General features: G+C 35.6%; 1 protein-coding gene across 2 annotated transcripts in view; it reads left to right on the top strand.

The window, feature by feature from the left end:
- The window catches only part of HOOK3 (hook microtubule tethering protein 3), a 109,848-nt gene that overhangs the window by 70,385 nt on the left and 18,118 nt on the right, over nt 1–21,345 (top strand). The window contains exons 10-17 of one of the 2 annotated variants that reach the window (XM_027865468.1): nt 3,203–3,343; nt 4,708–4,909; nt 6,194–6,304; nt 10,500–10,587; nt 12,181–12,250; nt 14,965–15,105; nt 17,414–17,501; nt 21,278–21,283. In XM_027865468.1, the coding sequence (XP_027721269.1) occupies nt 3,203–3,343; nt 4,708–4,909; nt 6,194–6,304; nt 10,500–10,587; nt 12,181–12,250; nt 14,965–15,105; nt 17,414–17,501; nt 21,278–21,283 (847 nt within the window). The remainder of the gene's footprint in view (nt 1–3,202; nt 3,344–4,707; nt 4,910–6,193; nt 6,305–10,499; nt 10,588–12,180; nt 12,251–14,964; nt 15,106–17,413; nt 17,502–21,277; nt 21,284–21,345) is intronic. The other variant, XM_027865469.1, reaches the window with a different exon arrangement.

The following is a 21,345-nucleotide window of genomic DNA, read 5'->3' as shown; positions in this document are numbered from 1 at the left end:
AAAAAGCTTTTACAGTGGAGGGGAAGAGGCAGGAGATGAGAGGGAATGAGTGAACCTTACTCTCATCAGATTTGACTTAAGGAGGGAATAACATACACACTCAATTGAGTATCTTACCCTATAGGAAAATAGGGGGGAAGGAGATAAAGAGAGAGGAATGATAGAAGGGAGGGCAGTTCAGGGGAAGGGGGTAATCAGAAGCAAACACCTTTGAGGACGGAAAGGGTCAAAGGAGAGAATAGAATAAACAGAGGGCAGGATAGGATGGAGGGAAATATAGTTAGTCTTTCACAACATGACTATTATGGAAGTGTTTTGTATGACTACACATGTATAACCTATATGGAATTGCTTGCCTTCTCAATGAGAGTGGTTGAGGAAGGAGGGAGAGAATTTGGAACTCAAAGTTTTAAAAATGGATGTTAAAAATTGTCTTTACATGCAACTGGGAAATAAGATATACAGGCAGTGGGGTATAGAAATCTATCCTGCCCTACAGGAAAATTGAAGGGGAAGGGGATAAAAGAAGGGGGGAGGTAATAGAGGGGAGGGCAGATTATGGGAAGGGATAATCAGAATGTATGCTCTCTTGGGGTGAGGGGCAGGGAGAGATGGGAGAAAATTTGGAATTCAAAATCTTGTGGAAGTGAATATTGAAAACTAAAAATAAATTAATAAGAAAAAAAGAAATATAAAAAAATTTGTATCTCCACACTCAATTCTAACCTCTTTGAAGTCAGAAACTAATCTTCATGTTTTCCTCCCTACCTCACACTTCAGCACCTTGTTGCACAATTAAATGCTTAATATTTGTTGAGTTGAACTGAGGGGAGAATAATGAAAAGACTTCAAACTTCATCTGAAATATGAACCAGTTTTGCTCATTACTTCTCTCTATACCTTTATATCTGTGCTCTTTATAGATATATCTATACCCTACCCTATCTCTATCCTTTGAAGATATTACTTATCTATACCAGTGTATACCAAGACTTCTTGGCTGTGTGTGTTGTAGCCAGATCTGAGATGTCTGCATCTCCATACCATAGTATTGTTTAGTCCCCATCATGAAAAGGGCATGTGAGATAAGTCTGTGAGCCCTGTGTAAAGGACCTAAGAAGATTACCTTCCTCAGTCCTAGCTCCAGGGAGGTTCTAATTCTAAACCTCTGATCTGTATCATATATCTTATAAATATGATAAAGAATCTCTTATCTTCTAAACTTAAGCTCAAATCCCAGCTCTGACATTTATTAACTTCATGATCATGGGCAAGTCACTTAACATCTTCTCTTCCCCCCCCCACCCCCACCCCAGTTCCCCATTTGTAAGATAGATGTAATACATAGCCCTGCAAGGTTTTGGTGAGAAAAGTTGTACAATATAAATAATTGACAGTGCTTTAAAGTTTGAATAGAAAGTTACATACATCATCTCATTTAAGCCTCATAACAACCCTATTAAATGAGTCAATTATTATCCCAATTTAACAGATGAGGAAATTGAGGTGACCTAGCTAGTAAAGTTAGCCAAATGCAGAATTTGAACTCAGTTCTTTCTAAATCCTGTCCTCTATGGAGTTTTTATTCTGTCAGTGATAAAAGTGTCAAATATCCTATTAAGAGGCATTGTGCATATTGAATAGAAAACTGGATCCCAAACTAGGAATCATCTGGATTTAAGTCCTTTCTGTGACACATAATTAACTGTGTGGCCCTGGGCAAGACACTTAACCTCTTAGTGCCCTACACAACTCTCCAAGACTAAAAGTGTCATGTTATTAGTGGAAGTTTTCTGGGAGTTTCCTATCCCTGCCTCATAACATATAACAGAATTAACAGTAAATTCTAGTATTATTTCAACCTTATTGCTTCTGTGGTGTCTAACATTTTATTAAAATAATTTTTAAATTGACATTTATTTTAAATTAAAAATAAATAAAGATTTTTCTGTCTTGGATTTTCATTGTAAAGCAAATAAAGGTTTTATACAGCCAGACACATAGTAAATGGTAAGTGCTGGTGATAAAAATACAAGCAAAAAGAAAAAACAGTCCCTGCCCTCAAGGAGCTTTCATTCTAAAGGGGAAAGACTACACATTAAAGGGTACTGAAAAGCTGGAGGGGAAGAAGATTAAGTAAGGGCAAGGACAGTCCTAGAGAATCACAGGCACTCCCTGAAGGGAAATGAAGCATGACCAGTTGGGGCCCATCTCCAAAATGGAGGTTCTGGGCAAGCACTTACCAGTGTTTAGGCACTGTCATGACAGAGATATACCAAGGTTAGAAGTCAGCTGAGTCATGGTGGTAAAGTCCAGAGAATTAGAAGCATAGCCAGAAGGGGAAATGCCTTGTTTGCTACCAGAAAGATATCTGAAAGAATATATTTTTAAATACATTAAGAAAGCAAATATTTTCTTTTCACTTAATATTCACATTTTTAACATTTTTTTGTTAAAATGTACTATGCTTTGCAAATATATATATATGTTCTGTTGATTCACCCTTAGGCAAATGACTCCCACTCTCAGAGTTCTCTTTAAGATGCATGTTACAGGGGCAGCTAAGTGGCACAGTGGATGGAGCTCCGGCCTTGGAATCAGAAAGCCCTGCGTTCAAATCCAGCCTCAGACATTTGACACTTACTAGCTGTGTGAACCTGGGCAAGTCACTTAACCCTGACTGCCTCATCAAAAAGCAAAAAAAACCCTAAAAATAAAAAAATGTAAAAAAAGATGCATGTTACAGTAGTACTCTGATGTCATAATTTTGATTATATCACAGTTGTTCAAGACTAGACTCAGTAGTTAAAGTATTCCTTTAACATCATGTAACTTAAAAAGAATACTTTGAAGGTAAAACATTATCTTTACATTCTTCTCAAGGACAATTTCTGCTTAAAACTAAATTTAAAGTCTTGAGGAAAATACTGTTAAACAGCTAATTTTTAAACATATATTCTGCCATTCAAGAGCAGTAATTTAACTGATCTAAACCCCTTTTGTTCTAGTGGTATCTCTTTTCAGATTTGCTGGAGAAAGTCATCTTTGACCATGGAGTAGGGAGAGATTTTGAGGGAGGATATTTTTCCTTTCCCATGTAGGTGCTTGTAAATGTTAAATTGAATTGAATTATATTTTTCTACTGTGGTCAAAGGGAATTTTGGAAAGTAAATAGTGTTTAGTTTATTGTCTTAATTTCCAGACTAGAAGCAGCCAAAGATGATTATCGAATACGCTGTGAAGAACTGGACAAAGAAATTTCTGAACTCCGGCAACAAAATGAAGAACTAACCACTTTGGCAGATGAAGCTCAGTCTTTGAAAGATGAAATAGATGTTCTTAGGTAAGCAGTCTTTTTCAGTCCTGTAGAAACTTAGAACCTTTTATTCAGTTGGGATCTTGACTAACTACCAAGTCTTATCCATTAAGTTTGTAAGTACCTACTTTGTGGTCATCACTGGGCGGCATTCTAGACTTGAACCTGGGCTGGGAAAATACAAAAGAAATATTTGACACAATTAATTCCCTAGATCTTGTACAGCAGTAAAGAGACACACCTAAAACAATTAGAGACTAATCCAAGGCAGTTTGGAATTAAACTTGTTAATGGCAGGAAAAAAGAAAGCTCATAAAACCTTAGGCTGCAATGAAATGCATAACATCCAGGAATAAAGAGAAAATCAAATTAATTTTTATTCCATTTTGTAATTAATTCTATTCTATATCACCCCTAATATGTTGTTAAAAAAAAAAAAAGGTCTGGTCTGTTATCACTATGACTCTAACCGTGCAAGTGGACACCACCAATGAGTTTTCCATAGCAACAAGAGGGAAGGAGGGGTTGTTGCTAGTCCTGCATTCCTGACTTACATCCAAATCTTTTGTTTTCCATCATCTATGATACTTCAGACTTTGTAACCAATCATATTGTTTTATGCTTCCTAGTCTTTGTTCTCTTGTACTTCTAAAACCATATGAAGGCTAATAAGCCCTACGTTGTGATTTTTTGGCTTACTGAAGAGTCAAGCGACCTCTTTTATTAGTATTCATTACCCTTACCAATAAATTAATGTGCCTGGAACTTTGTGCCTCAGTTTACTTTAATTTCAAAAGCGAAAGGGGATAGTCCCTCTGCTGTCTACTCTGGTTTTATCAGCTCTAGAAATGTGTCTTCCATTGTCCACATTCTAGGAAGGCCGTTGACAAGACATAGAGCAACCAAGAGAGGGCAGCCAGAATGGTTGAAAGACTTTGAGTGCATTCCATATGAGGACTGGTTGTGGTAACTAAAGATGTTTAGCCTGGAGTAGGAAATACTTCGGGGAGACCTGATAATTGTCTTCAGGTGTTTAGTTGTCACGTGAAAGAGTGTCTTAGTAAGATGGCAAAACTAGGAACAATGGGTAGAAGTTGTGAAAGGCACATGTTTATCCTCCATGTAAGAAGAACCTTCCTGACAGTGCTGTGTAATACTGGGGTGGGCTACTTCAGGAGGTAGCATGTTTTCCCTCCCCGGAGGCAAAGCCTGGATAACCACTTATGGATTTGTTTTAGAGGAGATTCTTTTTCAGGTACAGATTGCCATTAGATATATAGGGTGGTCACTGCAGCCCTTTCCAACATTGAAATTCTGTAAACGGTATTCTTGGTAGTTCAGATAAGGGAAAGATTAATATGGATCTAATTTTTAATTCCCAATTCACCCAGGCATTCTTCTGATAAAGTGGCTAAACTTGAAGGCCAAGTAGAATCATATAAAAAGAAATTAGAAGATCTTGGTGATTTGAGGCGGCAGGTGAAACTCTTAGAGGAGAAGAACACGATGTACATGCAGAACACTGTAAGTCTAGAGGAGGAGTTAAGGAAAGCCAACGCAGCGCGCAGTCAGCTTGAAACATACAAGAGACAGGTGAGAGATTATTCTTTTACATTGGTTTATTCATGTGGACAAATTTTGTTGTTGTTTTTTTTTATCACAGTGCCCATTTTCAAGACAATTCCTATAAAATTTTTTTAAAATGGACTGTACCTGAGTTAACTTTAAAACTCGTCTCTAGAGCTGATTGGCATGGCTCTGTAGTAGATAGCTTTTTTTAAAATCCAGGGTATTGTTTAGGATGGAATTGAATCTGCCCAGTAAATTCTTACACCCTGACCTCTTCTGTTACCTTGTTCTGGTTGGCTGTGTGTAGATTAAATCCAAAAGCACCTTAGTTTGTCAGTTTCTTTATCTATTCAAGTTTCAGGCAACATGGTGTACTAATAATGACAATTCTGTGTATTTATATATGTCATCTATATAATGTCTACATATATAATGTCCTTGTTGTCTTACCCATTAGACTATAGCTCCTTTTGAGCAGAACTTATTTAATAGATTACATTTGTATCGCTAGCACCTAGCACGATTAGTAAGCATTCAATAAAGTGTTAATTAGTTGACGTCTTTATAAAGGTTCAGTGTTCACAAAGCACTTTGCATACGTTCTCATTTGAGCCTCACAATATTATCCCCGTTTTAGGGGGTAGATTAGGAAACTGAGGCTCAGAGAATTTGAGTGCATGGTCATCTTGCCATCTACTCTGGGCTTCTTGCTGTCTATCCTGCTGTGGAGGCATGTGTCACTGCAGCCTTTTCCCCTTCTTTCTCTGAGTATAGTAACCTTTATTTTTGGAAAAGGAATATCAATTGATTATCTGCCTTCTAGATCAATATATGGTATTAATTTGCCCACATGATCTGCCCACGGTCACGTCGCTGATAAGAGTTGGAGGTGGGTTTGTCTTCCCAGTGCATGTCCATGTGCAACACAACAGCCAGTTACTTAGTCTCTGTGAGCCTCGTTTTTATCATCTTTAAATAGTAATAATACTATATGCGACTACCTAAGTCTCAGGGTATTTGTAAGGAAAAAGCTTTGTAAACCTCAAAGCACTATGAGACGTGAATCATTATTAAAAATATAATTAGAATGACAATAGATAAAGGGTCTTTTAGAGGAAATAAATATGTTGACCTATTTACCCAAATGCATTTGGTTTAAATCAGACTCTCTTTTTGTATGTATTTGATTAAGAAATCATATATATATACACATATATATATTTCTCTTCTTTATGGATTTATAAAGAAGAGAAAAACTAGTGATTTTTATTACTTGTTACTGTTAATAACTTCCTCTTTCTGTAACAGGTAGTAGAACTACAAAATAGATTATCTGAAGAATCAAAGAAAGCAGATAAATTAGATTTTGAATATAAACGGCTGAAAGAAAAAGTGGATAGTCTTCAAAAAGAAAAGGATGTGAGTATATATTCTTTTTTTGTTGTTGTTATTGCTGATAAATTAAATGCTTGGCATGGTAGCTAGAGTGTGAAATCAGAGTCAGGAATACCTGGGTTCAAATCCTGTCTTTGTCACGTATTAACTGTATGACCCCAGGCAACTCACTTCTGTAGGACTAATCTATCAAGTCATTGGTTGTGATCTGAGTCTAAAGCAACCATTCTCAAAGTATAATCCAAGGACCCCTCAGAGTCCCAGAGACCAAGTGAATCAAAACTGTTTCTATAATAATACTAAGAAGTTATTTGCTTATTAAAATACTCCTCCCTTTTCCAACTGCCCATCCGTGTGAGGCCTGATTTTCTAAATATACTTCAAGCAAAACAACATTGCAAAAAATCAAATGCAGAAGCACATACAAGAAGCCAGCCATCTGTTAAGCCAGGCGGTAAAGAAATTGCTTCTCACTAATTTTTGTTTTGTTTTGGAAAATACAGTTATTTTCCATAAAAATGTGTTATGTTAACATTTAATAGATTTATTATTGTTATTTTTAATGAATTAATAAATATTTTAGAGTTTTACCACTTTTCATTTTTAATGAAGTGTGTATTGATAGGTATAACCCACATAAACAAAAGCTCTTTCAGGGTCCTCAATAATTTTGTTTTTGTTTTGTTTTATTTGTGTTAAGTGACTTGCCCAGGATTTACACAGCTAGTAAGTATCTGAGGCAGGATTTGAACTCAGGTCCTCTTGACTCCAGGGCCAGTGCTCTATCCATTGCGCCATCTAGCTGACCCACCTCAGTAATTTTTAAGAGTGTAAAGAGGTCCTGAGACCAAAAAGTTTAAGAACAACTTGTCTAGACAGTTCCCACTCCAGGAGTTCAACATTCATTTAATAAATGCAAAGTATTAAGCACTTATGATGTGCAATTCACCATGCTAAGCCTTGGGATACAAATACAAAAGTATAAAAAAGTTCCTGTCTTCAAGAAGCTTGCATTCTAATGGAGGAAGACAACAATATATGGGTTCATGACATGCTCCATGGGACAGTTGATTAATTGATATTCCCTTTCCAGAAGCAGTGGCACTAATCATTTGGTTACTCTGTGTAAATTTGTACTCACATATTCCCCAATCAGAAGTTTCAAATCAGGAACTGGAGCATGGATTCTGTGTAATAGACAAGTCCAGGTCAGGAGAAATGGGATGGTAGCAGGACACATGATAAGAAAAACCTAGGTGGATGAATGGGTGGGATGTGAAATGAAGCATGATCTAAAGGATGGCTAGATGTAGAATGCTGAGTGAATTTGTGCTCATTCAGTGTAGAATCACAACTGCACCCACAATTCATTATTTATAAATAAAGAATCAAAGTTAATGAAATATTATATATAAACATTACTTAAATAAATATTCCAATTGCCTTGACATTAGCAATACCAAAACCAAAAGATCTATTATTGTATCAGTTCACTCAACTTTGGAACAGTTGTAATTCCTACTTTCATCATAAGATGAAAATAACCTAAGAATAAATGAATGAATGAAAAGACATTTGTTATACTATAGTAAGCTATGTGCTAAGCATTGTCGATACCAGTACAAAAGCCAGAGTCCCCGCTCTCATATAGCTTAATATAATAATGGGGAGAGAGAGCACATGTGGGTGTTACTGGGGGATTGGTATTTTTATTTGAGAAGTGACAGGGATGGAAGTGTAGTTTCTTGTGCTGGTAGAGGTACAACATGGATAAAGAAAATAATGAATATTGATATATTTCAACATAGCACAATGCTTTGTGAAATTTACATTATAAAATTTATATTTTCTTAATTGAAATCTAGACAAATGACGCTCTTTAATAAAGATGAACAAATCAAATTAATTGAAAATTCCAGGTGAAGCCTTAACATTTCCTAAAGGATGTAATAAATCACATCAAAAAAGTTTTTCCTCATAATTACTAAATACTAGATTTACATCACGTAATAGAGCCCTTCTTTCTAGTGAGCTATCATAAATAGCTAACAACCAATTGAGTTTTAGAGTTTGAAGGAACATTAAAGATCATTCTGGTTCAACCCCTAAATCCTAAGAGGGTCTTTAACATTCTTACTTTTCTTTTGTTCCCTTCTCCCACCCCATAAAATGTTTCATATTCATATTAAATACGTAATACAAGATTGCTTATACTTCCCTACTCATCAGTCCCTTGCAATCTAGCTTCAGTCTCTCCTAGCATTCTACTGAAATTACTGTCTGAAAAATTACCATTGCCTCTCTAATTGCCAAATCCACTGGTACTTTGTTATGTTGTGTTGCCCCTTTATACCTTCAGTGCCTTAGTACTCATTCTTCATTCTTCCTTCTCATTCTCCACTTCTCTTCTGCTTTAGATTGGGAAACACCACACACTCTTGAATTCTTAGAACACTATATTTTTACACTTCTTTATCATCTCTTTTTCTAGTTTCTCGTTTTCTCAAGCTTCTTAAGGAAGGTACTCATCCATTCTGTCCTGGGAGGTCCTCTTTCTCTCTCCCTACTTTTCCTCTCTACACAATGTCTTATTTCTTGGCTTCAACCACTATTTTCATACAAATACGAATTTTCGAACCAATCAATTTCTCCATCCCTGACTTCTGAGTTTCACATCCATGTCTCTAGTTGTTTCCAAGACATTTCTACCTAAATGAATCACCGCTACCTCAGGATCAACATTTCCCAAACTAGTCCTTCCCTTAAACTTACTCGAACTTTTGACTTTACTGTATTGGTCATTGGCACCAACATTTATTCATTCCTCTAATCCAGTTCCCACTATGGGTTGCTCTATCAGTTATACTTACACAATGTATCTTGCATCTGTTTCCTTCTTTGTACTCTTGATATCACTGCCCTGGAGGGCCCATCTAGGAACAATGGATAGAAATTTCAGAAAAGCAGATATAGGTTAGAATTAAGTAAAAAATTCTTAACAGAATTATCCAAAAATGTAATGAGCTGCCTCGGGAGGCCTTCTGGCACAGAACATATGACTATTTGTTAGGCATATTCAGGTAGAGGTTACACCAGATAACCTCTGAAATCCCTTCCAACACTAGAGGTCATGTGATTCTCTATAAAACAAATTCTCATTCTCTTTCTAGATTGTTGCAATAGGCTTCTAGCAGATCTTCTTCCTTTGCTCGTCTTCCTCAAGACCATGCTTTATCCTACTAATTATCCTTATGCACAAATCGGATTATATTGGCTTTCACTCAGAAATCTTTAGTCAGTCCCTTTTGCTTACCAAGTAAAGTTCCAACTTATCTGCTCATTCAGAATCATTTATAATCCAGCATCACCTCATCTTTCCATCTTTATCTCATCTTAATTTCTTTAATCCAAGCAGACTGAACCACACTGCTACTTAACAGGTATCTTGTGCAGTATCACCTCTGTGCCTTTGCCCTTGCTATTCTGTACACTTGGTCTGTCAGCCCCCTCCTTCTTTACCTACTGAATTACTCCCCATCTTTTAAAGTCCAGACTAAAGGCTGCTAGCTCCAAAAAGCTTTCCCTTCATCCCCCTCACCACCTTTTCTCAATGACCTTCCCCTTCTGACCCCACAGAGCAAATTGTTTTTCTACTTCTCTACAGCAGTAATTTAATATTGTGTACTATAGTCATCTGTGTTTGTATCTTATCTGCCTACTGAAGTTTAAGCTTTGTAAAAGTAGAAACTAGACCTTATTTAAACAGCGCTCTGCACATAGTAGATACTAACTGAGCAGCATGGTACAGTAGGAAGAACACTGGCTCAGTTCTCAGAACATCTCATTTCAAATTCTGCCTCTATCATAGTGGTGAAATGGGGGGCTTGACTAGATGACTTTTAAAGTTCCTCTTAGCTCTGAATCTGTGATTCTGTAGCAATCAATGTTTGCTAATTTGTGGTTGTCCATTTAGAAGTTTGATCCATTTAAAAAAGTGTTAGGGATCAGCTTTTAAGTGAACTATGAAAAAAATGTTCATATTTTATAAAAAGGACCTGAGTTCCCAGTAACTGTTCTTCTGAATGTAATTTGGTAATGTAAATATTACTTCAAACATTAAAATATGATATCTGTGAAAGCAAATATAGTGGACCAGTAGAGCCAACTCTGATGGCTGGGTTTGTATTCTAAATCTAATCTTCTTCCTTTGTTCCTGCAGAGATTAAGAACTGAACGGGATTCTCTTAAAGAAACCATTGAAGAACTTAGATGTGTACAGGCCCAAGAAGGGCAGCTCACTACTCAAGGTAACAAAAAACGCCCTGAGTTCAAAGCAATATAATTTATGTTCTGCTCTTGCTGTAACATGCATAATACAAGTATATGCAAAAGTGTTTTTTGGTAAATTCTCTTTTGGTTAAAAATTAATTAAAATATTTTTATATATAGAAAAATCTATTTAAAGCAGTTCTTAGGTCTCCTTTCTATAGATAAATTTCAGGGACCTCTGTGAACTTGGATAGAAGAAAAATTACATGTTTATTTTCAATATTGTTTGATTACCTTTATAATCCTATTTTTTTATGCATTTAGAAACATTATTCTCAGAAAGATCTGTTCACCACACTTCCAGAAGACATCCATGACACAAAAAAAGCCAAGAACTCTTGATTTTTATTATTTAAAGAAGGTTTTTCCTCTGATGGAGGAAAAAAATGTTAGTCCAGTCAAGAAAATAATAGGTGTTGCTGAACTATTTTAAACAAAACAAAGACTTGAAAGCTTAAGGTTAGAGCTCCTGAGTTATGAGTATAGTTCCTGAGTCTGGTTTTTAAAAAATACAGTCTAATAATTTTCTTGTAGGAAACATTAAATAGGATTATGAGGCAACATTTGTTCAGTGACTCCCTAAAAATTCTTTTCACCAATTTTTGATTGCTTATTAGGTCAGTGAAGTCAGTCTATTAGAGCTTAAACCAACTTCTAAGGGTGGAAGGTTTAACTCTCATCTCATTATGTAAACGTTATATGAACAGCTTTCTTAATAATAATGTTTTTAAGTTCATGTTATTAGGATGGGATTTTTTTTCTACAAAGCATAAAAATATTATTGTGAAAAAATAGAATTTTATTTTCATCATAATGGTAGAAAGAAGTTAGGAAATGTGATCAGTAATTCACTAAGTGGCATATACCAGCAGTGGTATCTGGTCTCTTTGTGGATTGTAAGCTTGAGGTGGTATGTATTTCCCTTCTGTTCCCTCCTGCATACAGCTTCCCTTCCTGTAGTGTTTCACCTGACTATGCTCTGCATTGCTAATTTTCCTTCTATTCCTATCTCATTTTAGTCTACCCTAACATTCTTGGTTTTCACTGTTTGGTTTTTTGCCTCTTTCCTTGGCCTCCCAAAGGGAGCTTATGCACATGGGACAAATGCAGACTATGTAGTTTTGAAGAAGAGTTTGAGAAAATGCTTAGAATGCTTGCCTTGGTGCGCCTTTCAAAACCATTCTCTTCTCTGAAGAACTATAATTCTGTCTGTATCAAACATCTGGAACAAGATCCCAGTAGTTGATCTGTTTGGAAAATATAAAAAGTATATAAGCAAATGTCTTTCCACACTTTGATCTTCATATTCAGAAGAGTTTTAACATCTTAAATGTTACTAACTTTTACGAATAATGGAGGCCACAACTGTCACTTCCCAAATAACCCTTCTGATTCCTTCTACCAAAAAACTTTATTCTGATGGACAAAACCTAAAAGACTTGGGCTTTTGGCTATGCACATGGAGAAGAGCTTTTCATCCAGGAAGAAGGATGGAAAACCTAAATGTAGAGAGGAGAAAAGATGACTATTTTATCCTAACTTCTCTGTTCCATCATGTGTATTGTAAATAGGATTAATGCCTCTAGGAAGTCAAGAGTCTTCAGACAGTCTGGCCGCAGAGATTGTTACGCCTGAAATAAAGTAAGTATGTTATAATGCTTTGTAGCTACCCTGTGCAAAGTACTTTGACACATGCCATCTCCCATACCTGGAAAGGAACTTCCCTCACTTTGTCCCTGATCCCTCCTTATTGTCAGCTTTCTCTTCCCTTGAGGCCTAATTTGAGTACCAGCTCCCTTCCCTGACACCCACAGTTGGAAGTTATTCCTTCCTCCTTGAGCCTTCCTTCTTGAATTTGATTCTTCAGTTTGATTTCTTCTGAAAATTAATTTTTTTATAATCACCTTTACTTCCCAAAATATGCCTCCTCCCCCCTCTCAGTGAGCCATCATTTATAAGAAGAAAAAGAAAACAGCTCAGCAAAACTAACCAGCACTTTTGTTTCCACACCCATAGGAATTGCCTGACCAGTGGTCAGTACTTAATGAAAATTTATGACTAACTTTATTAGAGACATAAAATGTAGCAGTATTTTTCTTATTTCCAATAATTCTGAAATATGAAGTTCTGTATCCATAGTTCCTATCTCTTTAAAGAAGTGAGGGAGATACATTTTCATATCTAATTGTTGAGCATCATCTACTTTGTTTCCAGTTCTTCAGTACTACAAAAAGTGCTGCTGTAAATACTTTGGGTGTGTAATATGGCTTCTGTTATTACTCTTAACCATAAGAAGCGGTGTAACTGAAAGGACTTTAGATTTGGGGTCAGAAGAATTCCTCACATTGCTTCAAATACACTGTATGACTATGGAAAACTCAGTTAAACTCTGTGTGCCTCAATTTCTCTTCTTCAAAAAAAAAGAGACTGCATTCAGTGATATTGTTGGTAATCCTCTTAACTGAAAGCAATGGGGCCTCTTACCAGAGTTTACTGCGAGCAGGAATCCAGTGAATATGGGTCAAAGATAAGAGGCCAAATTGAAAGCAAAGACATTTATTAGCATGCTAAGGGAGACTGCTTTCTGATAGCAGCTTTAGCTTCCTAGGGTACATATTTGGTTTTTATAATTTTTCAGGTTCACTTAGAGTACACAGCCAATCAGCAGTGTTCTGTGGTAACTCAGAATAGATAAAGCATTTCACAGACAAGGGAGGGGCAGAGAAAAGGGGGAATCATTCAAAAGCAAAAGGGGGACTATTTGGAATCCATCTGTCAGGATTTATTTTCACAATAAGAAAACAGCTTAACTCTGTTCAAGGGCAAAAGACAAGGGGAGATGACCAAATATTTTTACAGTTGTTAAAGAAGTCCTAGACAAAACTTCAAGCATTTCTTATCCAAGGACAACAAATAGTTGTTACAGCAGTGGATGGGACCATATGCTTTACCTTTTCTTTGCATAGTTTAGTATATTTTATTCCTCTTTCAGTAACAATTGAAGACCCTCTATTGTGAGGCAACGAGGCAATTGGGGGATTATTAGTCCATCAAGATGTTTTGAAATGATTGTGGTTCCTGCTTTCCCCCTATACTGTCTAAGGTCCCTTCTGGGTCTATATGCTATGATCCAGTGACTTTATGTCATAGGTTTAGGTACATATCTGTTCTTCCTGTGAACCTCTAAGCTCCTTGAAGGCAAGAACTGTCCTTTTTTATCCTTGTAGAGGCACTCTGTGTTTATTAAAGTGGAGTAATATATCCTTTTAAAATTTTACTTTAAAAAAATATCATGAGAGAACTTTTTGAAAATGTAAAAATATAAGAAATGTTATGGGGGGACATCTTTTTTTCCTTTCTCCTCACTGCAAACATCTGTTTTGCATCTTTAAGGTAATTATTCTATTAATAATAGCTAACATTTATATAGCACCCACTGTATGCCAGACACTGTACTAAGCACTTTACTGTTACTATCTTAATTGATCTTCACAGCAACCCTGGGAACTGGATGCTATTTGTTATCCTTATTTTACATATGAGAAAACTGAAGCAAACAGATTAAGTGACTTGCCTAAGGTCACACAGCCTATAAGTATCTGAGGCTGAATTAGAACTCAGGTCTTCCTGATCCCAGGGGCTGGTGCTCCATCCACTCTCCCAGTGAGCTGCCCCATAGCTTTATGACAATGGACAAGTCATCTGACTTTGCAGAATATGAGTTCCCTCATCTGTGAAGTGAGAGTGAATTATTTGAGGGTGAATTAAGTTATTGACAAATTCCCTTCTAGCTTTAACATTCTATAAATCTATCCTCTGGAAGAAAATATTAAAACCTCTGTTTTATGAGAGCTGATAATTTAGATTTTTAATATTTGTTGTCTTTTCCGTAAGTTTTGGCGAAGGGATCAGGGAGCCTATTACAAAGTGGTAAGTTCATTAAGGGGAAGGACCACGTCTTACACATCTTTGCATCCTTTGTACCATCTAGCACAGTGCTTCTTTTCCTAGTCTTTCATACAGTAGGCACTTAAAAAAACTGTTGAATGAGTAAATTATATTAATATATCTAAGACCCAGGTGTCTAAATCTGAAAAGAAATAGGATGCTTAAAGTTCACTCAATTGTTGGCATTGATCATGTTCAGATTATCTGTTCTTAAAAACCAAAAACAGTTTTTAACACCTTGATCTCTTAGTGACTTTAGTAATTATAATACAGAGACAATACAATCCTTTTCCATTTACTTGAAATCTAGTCTGTGCCTTAAATACATGACTACATATTGATATATTTTTAATAGTTATATTATAAATACTTAACAGTGCATTTCAATTTTTATTTTACCTATCCAGGGAGAAACTTATTCGTCTTCAGCACGAAAATAAAATGTTAAAACTTAATCAAGAGGGTTCTGATAATGAACGGATTGCATTATTGCAGAGTCTGCTCGATGATGCAAATCTACGTAAGAATGAACTTGAGACAGAAAACAGGTAGGAAAATATTAATAGCATCAGCTGCCCAATTAATTCCTATTATGTGAACTTGATTACTCTGAAATCCAGTGTTTAAATTTTCCATGGAGATGAAGTAAGGTATTGTATGTTTTTTCCAGAGTGCCTTAAACTTTTCTCTACCTTTTATAAGTTTATCTTACTTTCATTTCTTTTCTAATTACATGTAAAAACAATTTTTAATATTCTTTTTTAAAATTTTGAGTTTCAGATTCTCCCCCTCTCTTCCTCCCTACCCCCTCAAAGTGAAGGCAAGGAATTTCAATTTGATGTAGGTTCTACATGTACAGTACAGACTCATCTTAAGAAAGTGCCTATTCACATTTTTGTGAATTTATTCTGTATATTTCCTTGTTAGTCATATTAAAACAGTACCTAATCCATCCTATTTCTCTCATTTTTATTCTTGCTGATTAAACATCAGTGATGAAGAAATCTTGAGTTCCAAAATCTTTTATGGCCAGTGTCACCTTGACAGTTGTTGTCAGGTTGTTAGACCATGTCACGATTTTTTGCAGTCTCATTTGATAGAAATATCAGAATCTTCAATTCGCTATTTTCTTTTTTTTTTAATTTATTTAGATTGTTGAAGAGGGATAAATAGATTGCATTTGTACTGTAGAATATATGACTAGACATTTCTTATTTTCCAAGTTGTAACCCACTCTGCTTGAAAAATACCCTTCCTTTTTATGGTAATTAATTGACATAGAGGTTATTTCACTTAACATTTTTTTAATTAAATTTTATTTCTTTCACTTAACAAAAATCCATTTTCTTCCTCTTACTAGCCCTTCCCTATCCCCACCTCCTGATTGAGAAAAAAAAATGATAAAACCCTTGAAACAAATGTTCATAGTCACCAAACAAATTCACACATTGGCCATATCCAAAAAATATGTCTCAATCTGTGTCCTGAGGACATCACTCTCCGTCAGGAAGCATGTTTTATCATGGGTCCTCTGGAGTCATAATTAGTGATTGACTTGATCAGAGTCCTTTCAACATTTTTTGTCTTTGCGATATTGTTACTGTATACATTGTTCTGTGTAATTGTATAAATCATTTCATTCTATATTAGTTCATGTAGGTCTTTCCTAGTTTCTCTGAAACTATCCCCTTCACAGGAGTCCTTTTCCCCTTTCTTTGACTTCTTTGGGATGTAGATTTAGTCATGATGTCACTATGTCAAAGTTTAGTAATTTGGGGGGTAGAGTTACAAATTGCTTTCCAGAATGGCTTCATAAACAGTATGCTCATGAACCGCTTTCCCATAGCCCTTCAGCATTTGTCATTTTCTTTTTTGTCAGTTTTGTCAATCTTATGGGTGTGAGGTGTAACCTCAGAGTTTTTTTAATTTACATTTCTCTAATTATTAGTCACTTGAAGCTTCCTTTCATATTATCATTGATAGCTTGAACTTCTTCCCTTAAGAATTGTCTGTTCAGGGGCAGCTAGGTGGCGCAGTGGATAGAGCACCAGCCCTAAAGTCAGGAGGACCTGAGTTCAAATGCGGCCTCAGATCAAACATTTGGCACTAGCTGTGTGACCCTGGGCGAGTCACTAAACCCCAGTTGCCTAAAAAAAAAAAAAGAATTGTCTGTTCATATCTTTTGACCATTTATCAGTTGGAGAATAGCGTATTCTTATAAATTTGAACAATTTTTCTATATATCTTAGAAATGAGACCTCAATCAGATAAATTTGCTACAAAGGTTTTTTCCCCCCAGTTACCTGCTACCCTTCTAATTTTAGCTGCATTGATTTTATTTTTTGGTCCATATAATCAAAATTGTCCATTTTATCTTCTTTGATGTTCTCTCTTTTATGTTAAGCTTACTGTCAAAGAATATTCAAATTCAGCTACCCATTAAACAGTGGCTTTGTAAGTTTTAAACCTACAACTTTGAATTATTGTAGTTTAAAGAAGACTTGAATTGGAGGCAGTGAAGGGATGAGTTTGAACTGCTCTGTAACATATTTTTTATACAACCTGGGGCAGGTTGTATCATCTCTGCCTTTCTGGGCCTCCCATTTCCTCACATGCTAAATTAGAATAATTATATTTGCACTGTACTTAGAGTTCTTGTGAGAAAATCATTTTGTAAATCCTCAATTGCTATAATTTGTGAGCCATTTTTATGATCTACAGTCTATACTCACTATAACAACATAAGGATATTTTTGTGTGCCTTACCAATGTCCTATATCCAATATTGGATCACAAAGGAAAAAGAAGGTATGAATTATCCTGCACCCCCAAAATAAGATGTTTATTTATTTCTAGACTGGTGAATCAAAGACTTCTAGAAGTACAGTCACAAGTTGAAGAATTGCAGAAATCTTTACAGGAGCAAGGCTCAAAAGCAGAAGATGTAAGTGTTCATAATACACACTTAGAATTTTTAGCAATTGCATATTAATGAGAAAACTTAGAACTAAAGGTTTCATTTTGTTATTTTTATATAATTTCCTATGGCTTTTAAAAGAAATTAGAAATATTTCCTATTAAAAAAAATTCCTGATTTAAAAAATTTCCTAGATTTACTCTGCCACAACTTAGATTGTGAAAGAGATGGCATTTTCTTAACATGAAAATTCAGTCGTTTCCCCCATCTCACCTTTTACAGTGTTTGCCCACAAAGAACGCGCTACGTATTGATAGTATTCACCTACACAAAATGGTTTTTCTCTTTCATGGAAAAACTACTATGTGAAACTTTGTGATAATGATTAAGATTTGTAGTTTATCAAAAAGGCTTTAACAAATCCATTAACTTCTTCAGGCATATATGCCAAGGGGGACTTGGTTGGTTTTATTCAGTGCTCTGCAGAAAACTGGAGAAAGATAACTGGATTTTAGTAATCTTCTGTTTTAATCTGCTAATCCTTTTATTTGGTGGGCCAGTTTATTTTACTTTGAATTCGAGTCTTAAAAGTCAAAAGAGTTTTATCAGTCTTTTAACTTGCTTGCAAAGACTGATCTTTTTGGACTACCTTTTGTAAGTTAAATAGACCCCTTTCTTCTATCTAGTTTTATCTGCTTCTCAAGAACTTTAGGAGATCCAGCCTTAACAAGCCAAGTCTCATAGGCTTGAGGTCCATTTTGATGCTAAGATGGGCATTCAAATCTGCTTTGCTATAATGCAAATAATTTATTTCATATAACCTCTGCCCTCTCATATTCCGCAACATTATCTTCTGTTGATATCTCTGAAAGTATAGTAAAACCAACAAATTTTTCTAAGTCCATTCATTCAATAAAAGCCACTGCCTTATTTAAAGTTCTATACTAGGTTTTGTCTCACTTGAATAACACAGTTCTCAATGCAATATGTAACCCCAGTCTTGAACCAAACTGATTATAGATATTAGAGGTAATTGACTAGAAGCAGAACCTACCCTTGTACCACTGGGTTAGTTGTCATTATGACTACTGTCCACTTAGGGCATGTATTTTAATTTTTATAGATGCTCCCCTTTCCATTACCAATTAGTTGTTCGCAGATATAAAGGACATTATTTAAAATATAAATTTTCTATACTTTTCTAGTCAAAATTTATCATATGCTTTCTAGAATTTTCATGTGTTCTACTAATTTTGTCTGGGACCATCTCTAGCTGTCCTAATCTATATTGTGCCACTGGACCCAGATGGCTCCAAAGGAGAAGTGAGGCTGGTGACTTTGCACAGCCCCCCCTCACTTAAATACAGTTCACTTGCATGTCATGGTATCATCTTCCTGATGCCATGGTCCTCTTCGAGAACAAAGGTCAAACAGCAACAGCAACAATTTTGTACATCTGCCCTTTTATACATGAAGCAGACATGTTGTACATCTCAAGATACTGATAATTCAAGTAAATTTTAAAATCTCTTTGTAGATGTTATAGCCCTTCATCCACAGCTAGCTTTAGCTCTCTTAAACACAGAACCTTAGAAAGGAAAAATAAGTGAAACTGTCTCCCTGCACCCTGTAATTGCTGTCTTAATGTACTAAAAATTGTCAAAAGGTTTCCCGAATATTTTCCTTACAGTAATTCAGTTAAATTAGTTAGTATTTGTTTATCGCAAACTTTTTTGAAAGGCTAGAAAAAATATTACTCAGTAATAATAGCAGTAGAAAAGAAGATTATCCTCTTCTTTGATATTATCTTGGTGAATAAGAAGAGTAATATTCTCTCATATAAAAAAAGTGTAAGAAGGAGGTCCAAATTAAAAAGAAAAAGAAAAGTTTTTAGGGAAGCAAATAATCTAAAACCCTACAATATCAAGCATAGAACAGGCTAGTTCTGACCAAATGTTATATGTGACTTTAGTCCTAGTCACGTTACTTTCAAAAATCACAGATATTTTGGGATTAATTATGTGTTTTTAATCCTCCTTGGAATCCCAGCCTGAAAAGATATACTCTTGAGATTGCTGTGACCAACAATTAAATTGACGGCTTTATCTCACTTTTAAAGCAGGAAACCAATGTGAAAGTGCCATTTTATACCTTCTTTTGTGAATGATACTAAAGCACGGCTGCACTAAAATCCTTCACTGAAGCCTCATCACAGTATAGAAATGACCTCAGGTACCCAAAAGATACATGAGCAAAATACAATCTCTGGAAGATCATACCAGATTGTAAAAATTTTGATGACAGGCAGGCTACAGATAATATATCTGTCATCAGAGGATCCATTCTAGCTAAATTCTGAAAGGCTCATCACCATGGTGTTAGATTCAGGTTAATGACTTTTATAGTCATAAGGAATGGAAAGGTTGCTCTCTGAGTTGGTAAAAAGTATAGACAAAAGAGAGAGAACTGATGAACTACCAAAATCATAGATCCATAAAATGTGAAAAAAAAATCTGCCTGTGATACCTAAAGAACATTTTAAAGCCTAGAGAATAGCACTCTAAAAGATGAATTTTAAGAACCTAGTGAAAGTGAGAAGAAAAGGAAATTAACCCAAGGCTCTTTTCTGTTTTCTGACTTTCGGATTCTTATTGCCAGATAAGAAAAGAAAATTTTGGATCACTGTGCTTTTCATGTTACACTGAAAGTTGTTATAGTTGATCTTTTTGCTTATCAAATGAAAAATACAGTTGTATTTATTTGAACATTTATTTTTTGTCATTGACCATGTTAGACAGTTTCCTCTGAATCACATTTATGTTTTGTCCACTCCCAGTTAAATCCATGTCAGACACACACACACATCTACCCACCCACCCACCATCACCACCTCCGTAGCCATTCTCTGGCCAAATAAAGTGCTGTTCTTGCAAATTAGGGAGCTTCATTGCAGATGTTGAGGTGTTTTGGGAAAGTGATGTTATGTGCCTTTAATTCTTTATTTTTTCATACTGCATTCCTATTGTCTTAAGACTTTTCTCATGGGGGCAGCTAGGTGGCACAGTGGATAGAGCACCAGCCCTGAAGTCAGGAGGACCTGAGTTCAAATCCAGCCTCAGACCAAACACTTGACATGTACTAGTTGTGTGACCTTGGGCAAGTCACTTAACCCCAATTGCCTTACCAAAAACAAAACAAAACCAAAAAAAAAAAAAAGACTTTTCTCATGCAGAAAAAGCCTATCAAATAAAATGTTTACTTTATTCTTAAACTATACTTTCATACATCTAAAAAGGTAATGCTAAATGAAATACAAAATACATCATCTTTCCTTCTCAGGATTTGAATGTCTTCTACTTCTTTTTCCTCACTAACATAGAGTTGTTCCTCAGGAATATATAACACACATTGCTGCCTCCCAAATCGAAGTGATCCTCTGAGAAAGAGGAGCCTCATTTCTGTTATCAAAAACAGACTGTCCTTTCATGTGACCAGAAGTCTTAGAGTGGGCTGGTTTACATATTTTTTATTATTATTTTTATGTCATTTGTTTTTAGCATGGAAGCAGAAAAGCATTGTTATATCCAGTCACATGGATAATTTGAGCTAGCCACAGTGTATAAAACTGCAGAGAACAAGACAGGATGAGGAGAACATAGAAGAAAGAAAAATGTACATTTCTGAAAAAAATGCATATCTTTTCCTTCTGTTCATGAGTTACTAAATCGTTCCTTCTCTTGGCTGCTGTGTTTGCTTCATACTAATATGTCCTCTCTGTCTCTTGGCATGGGTTTCTGCTCAAGGCTATTGTAAGTATGGCTTTCTATTTATTCCTGTTTATTAGATACTATTTCCTACTTAACTTTTGGAG

This window comes from Vombatus ursinus, unplaced genomic scaffold, assembly GCF_900497805.2.
Source record: "Vombatus ursinus unplaced genomic scaffold, bare-nosed wombat genome assembly UNPS02014778.1, whole genome shotgun sequence".
Taxonomy (NCBI): domain Eukaryota; kingdom Metazoa; phylum Chordata; class Mammalia; order Diprotodontia; family Vombatidae; genus Vombatus; species Vombatus ursinus.
This window is presented reverse-complemented; position numbering and strand designations above follow the sequence as displayed.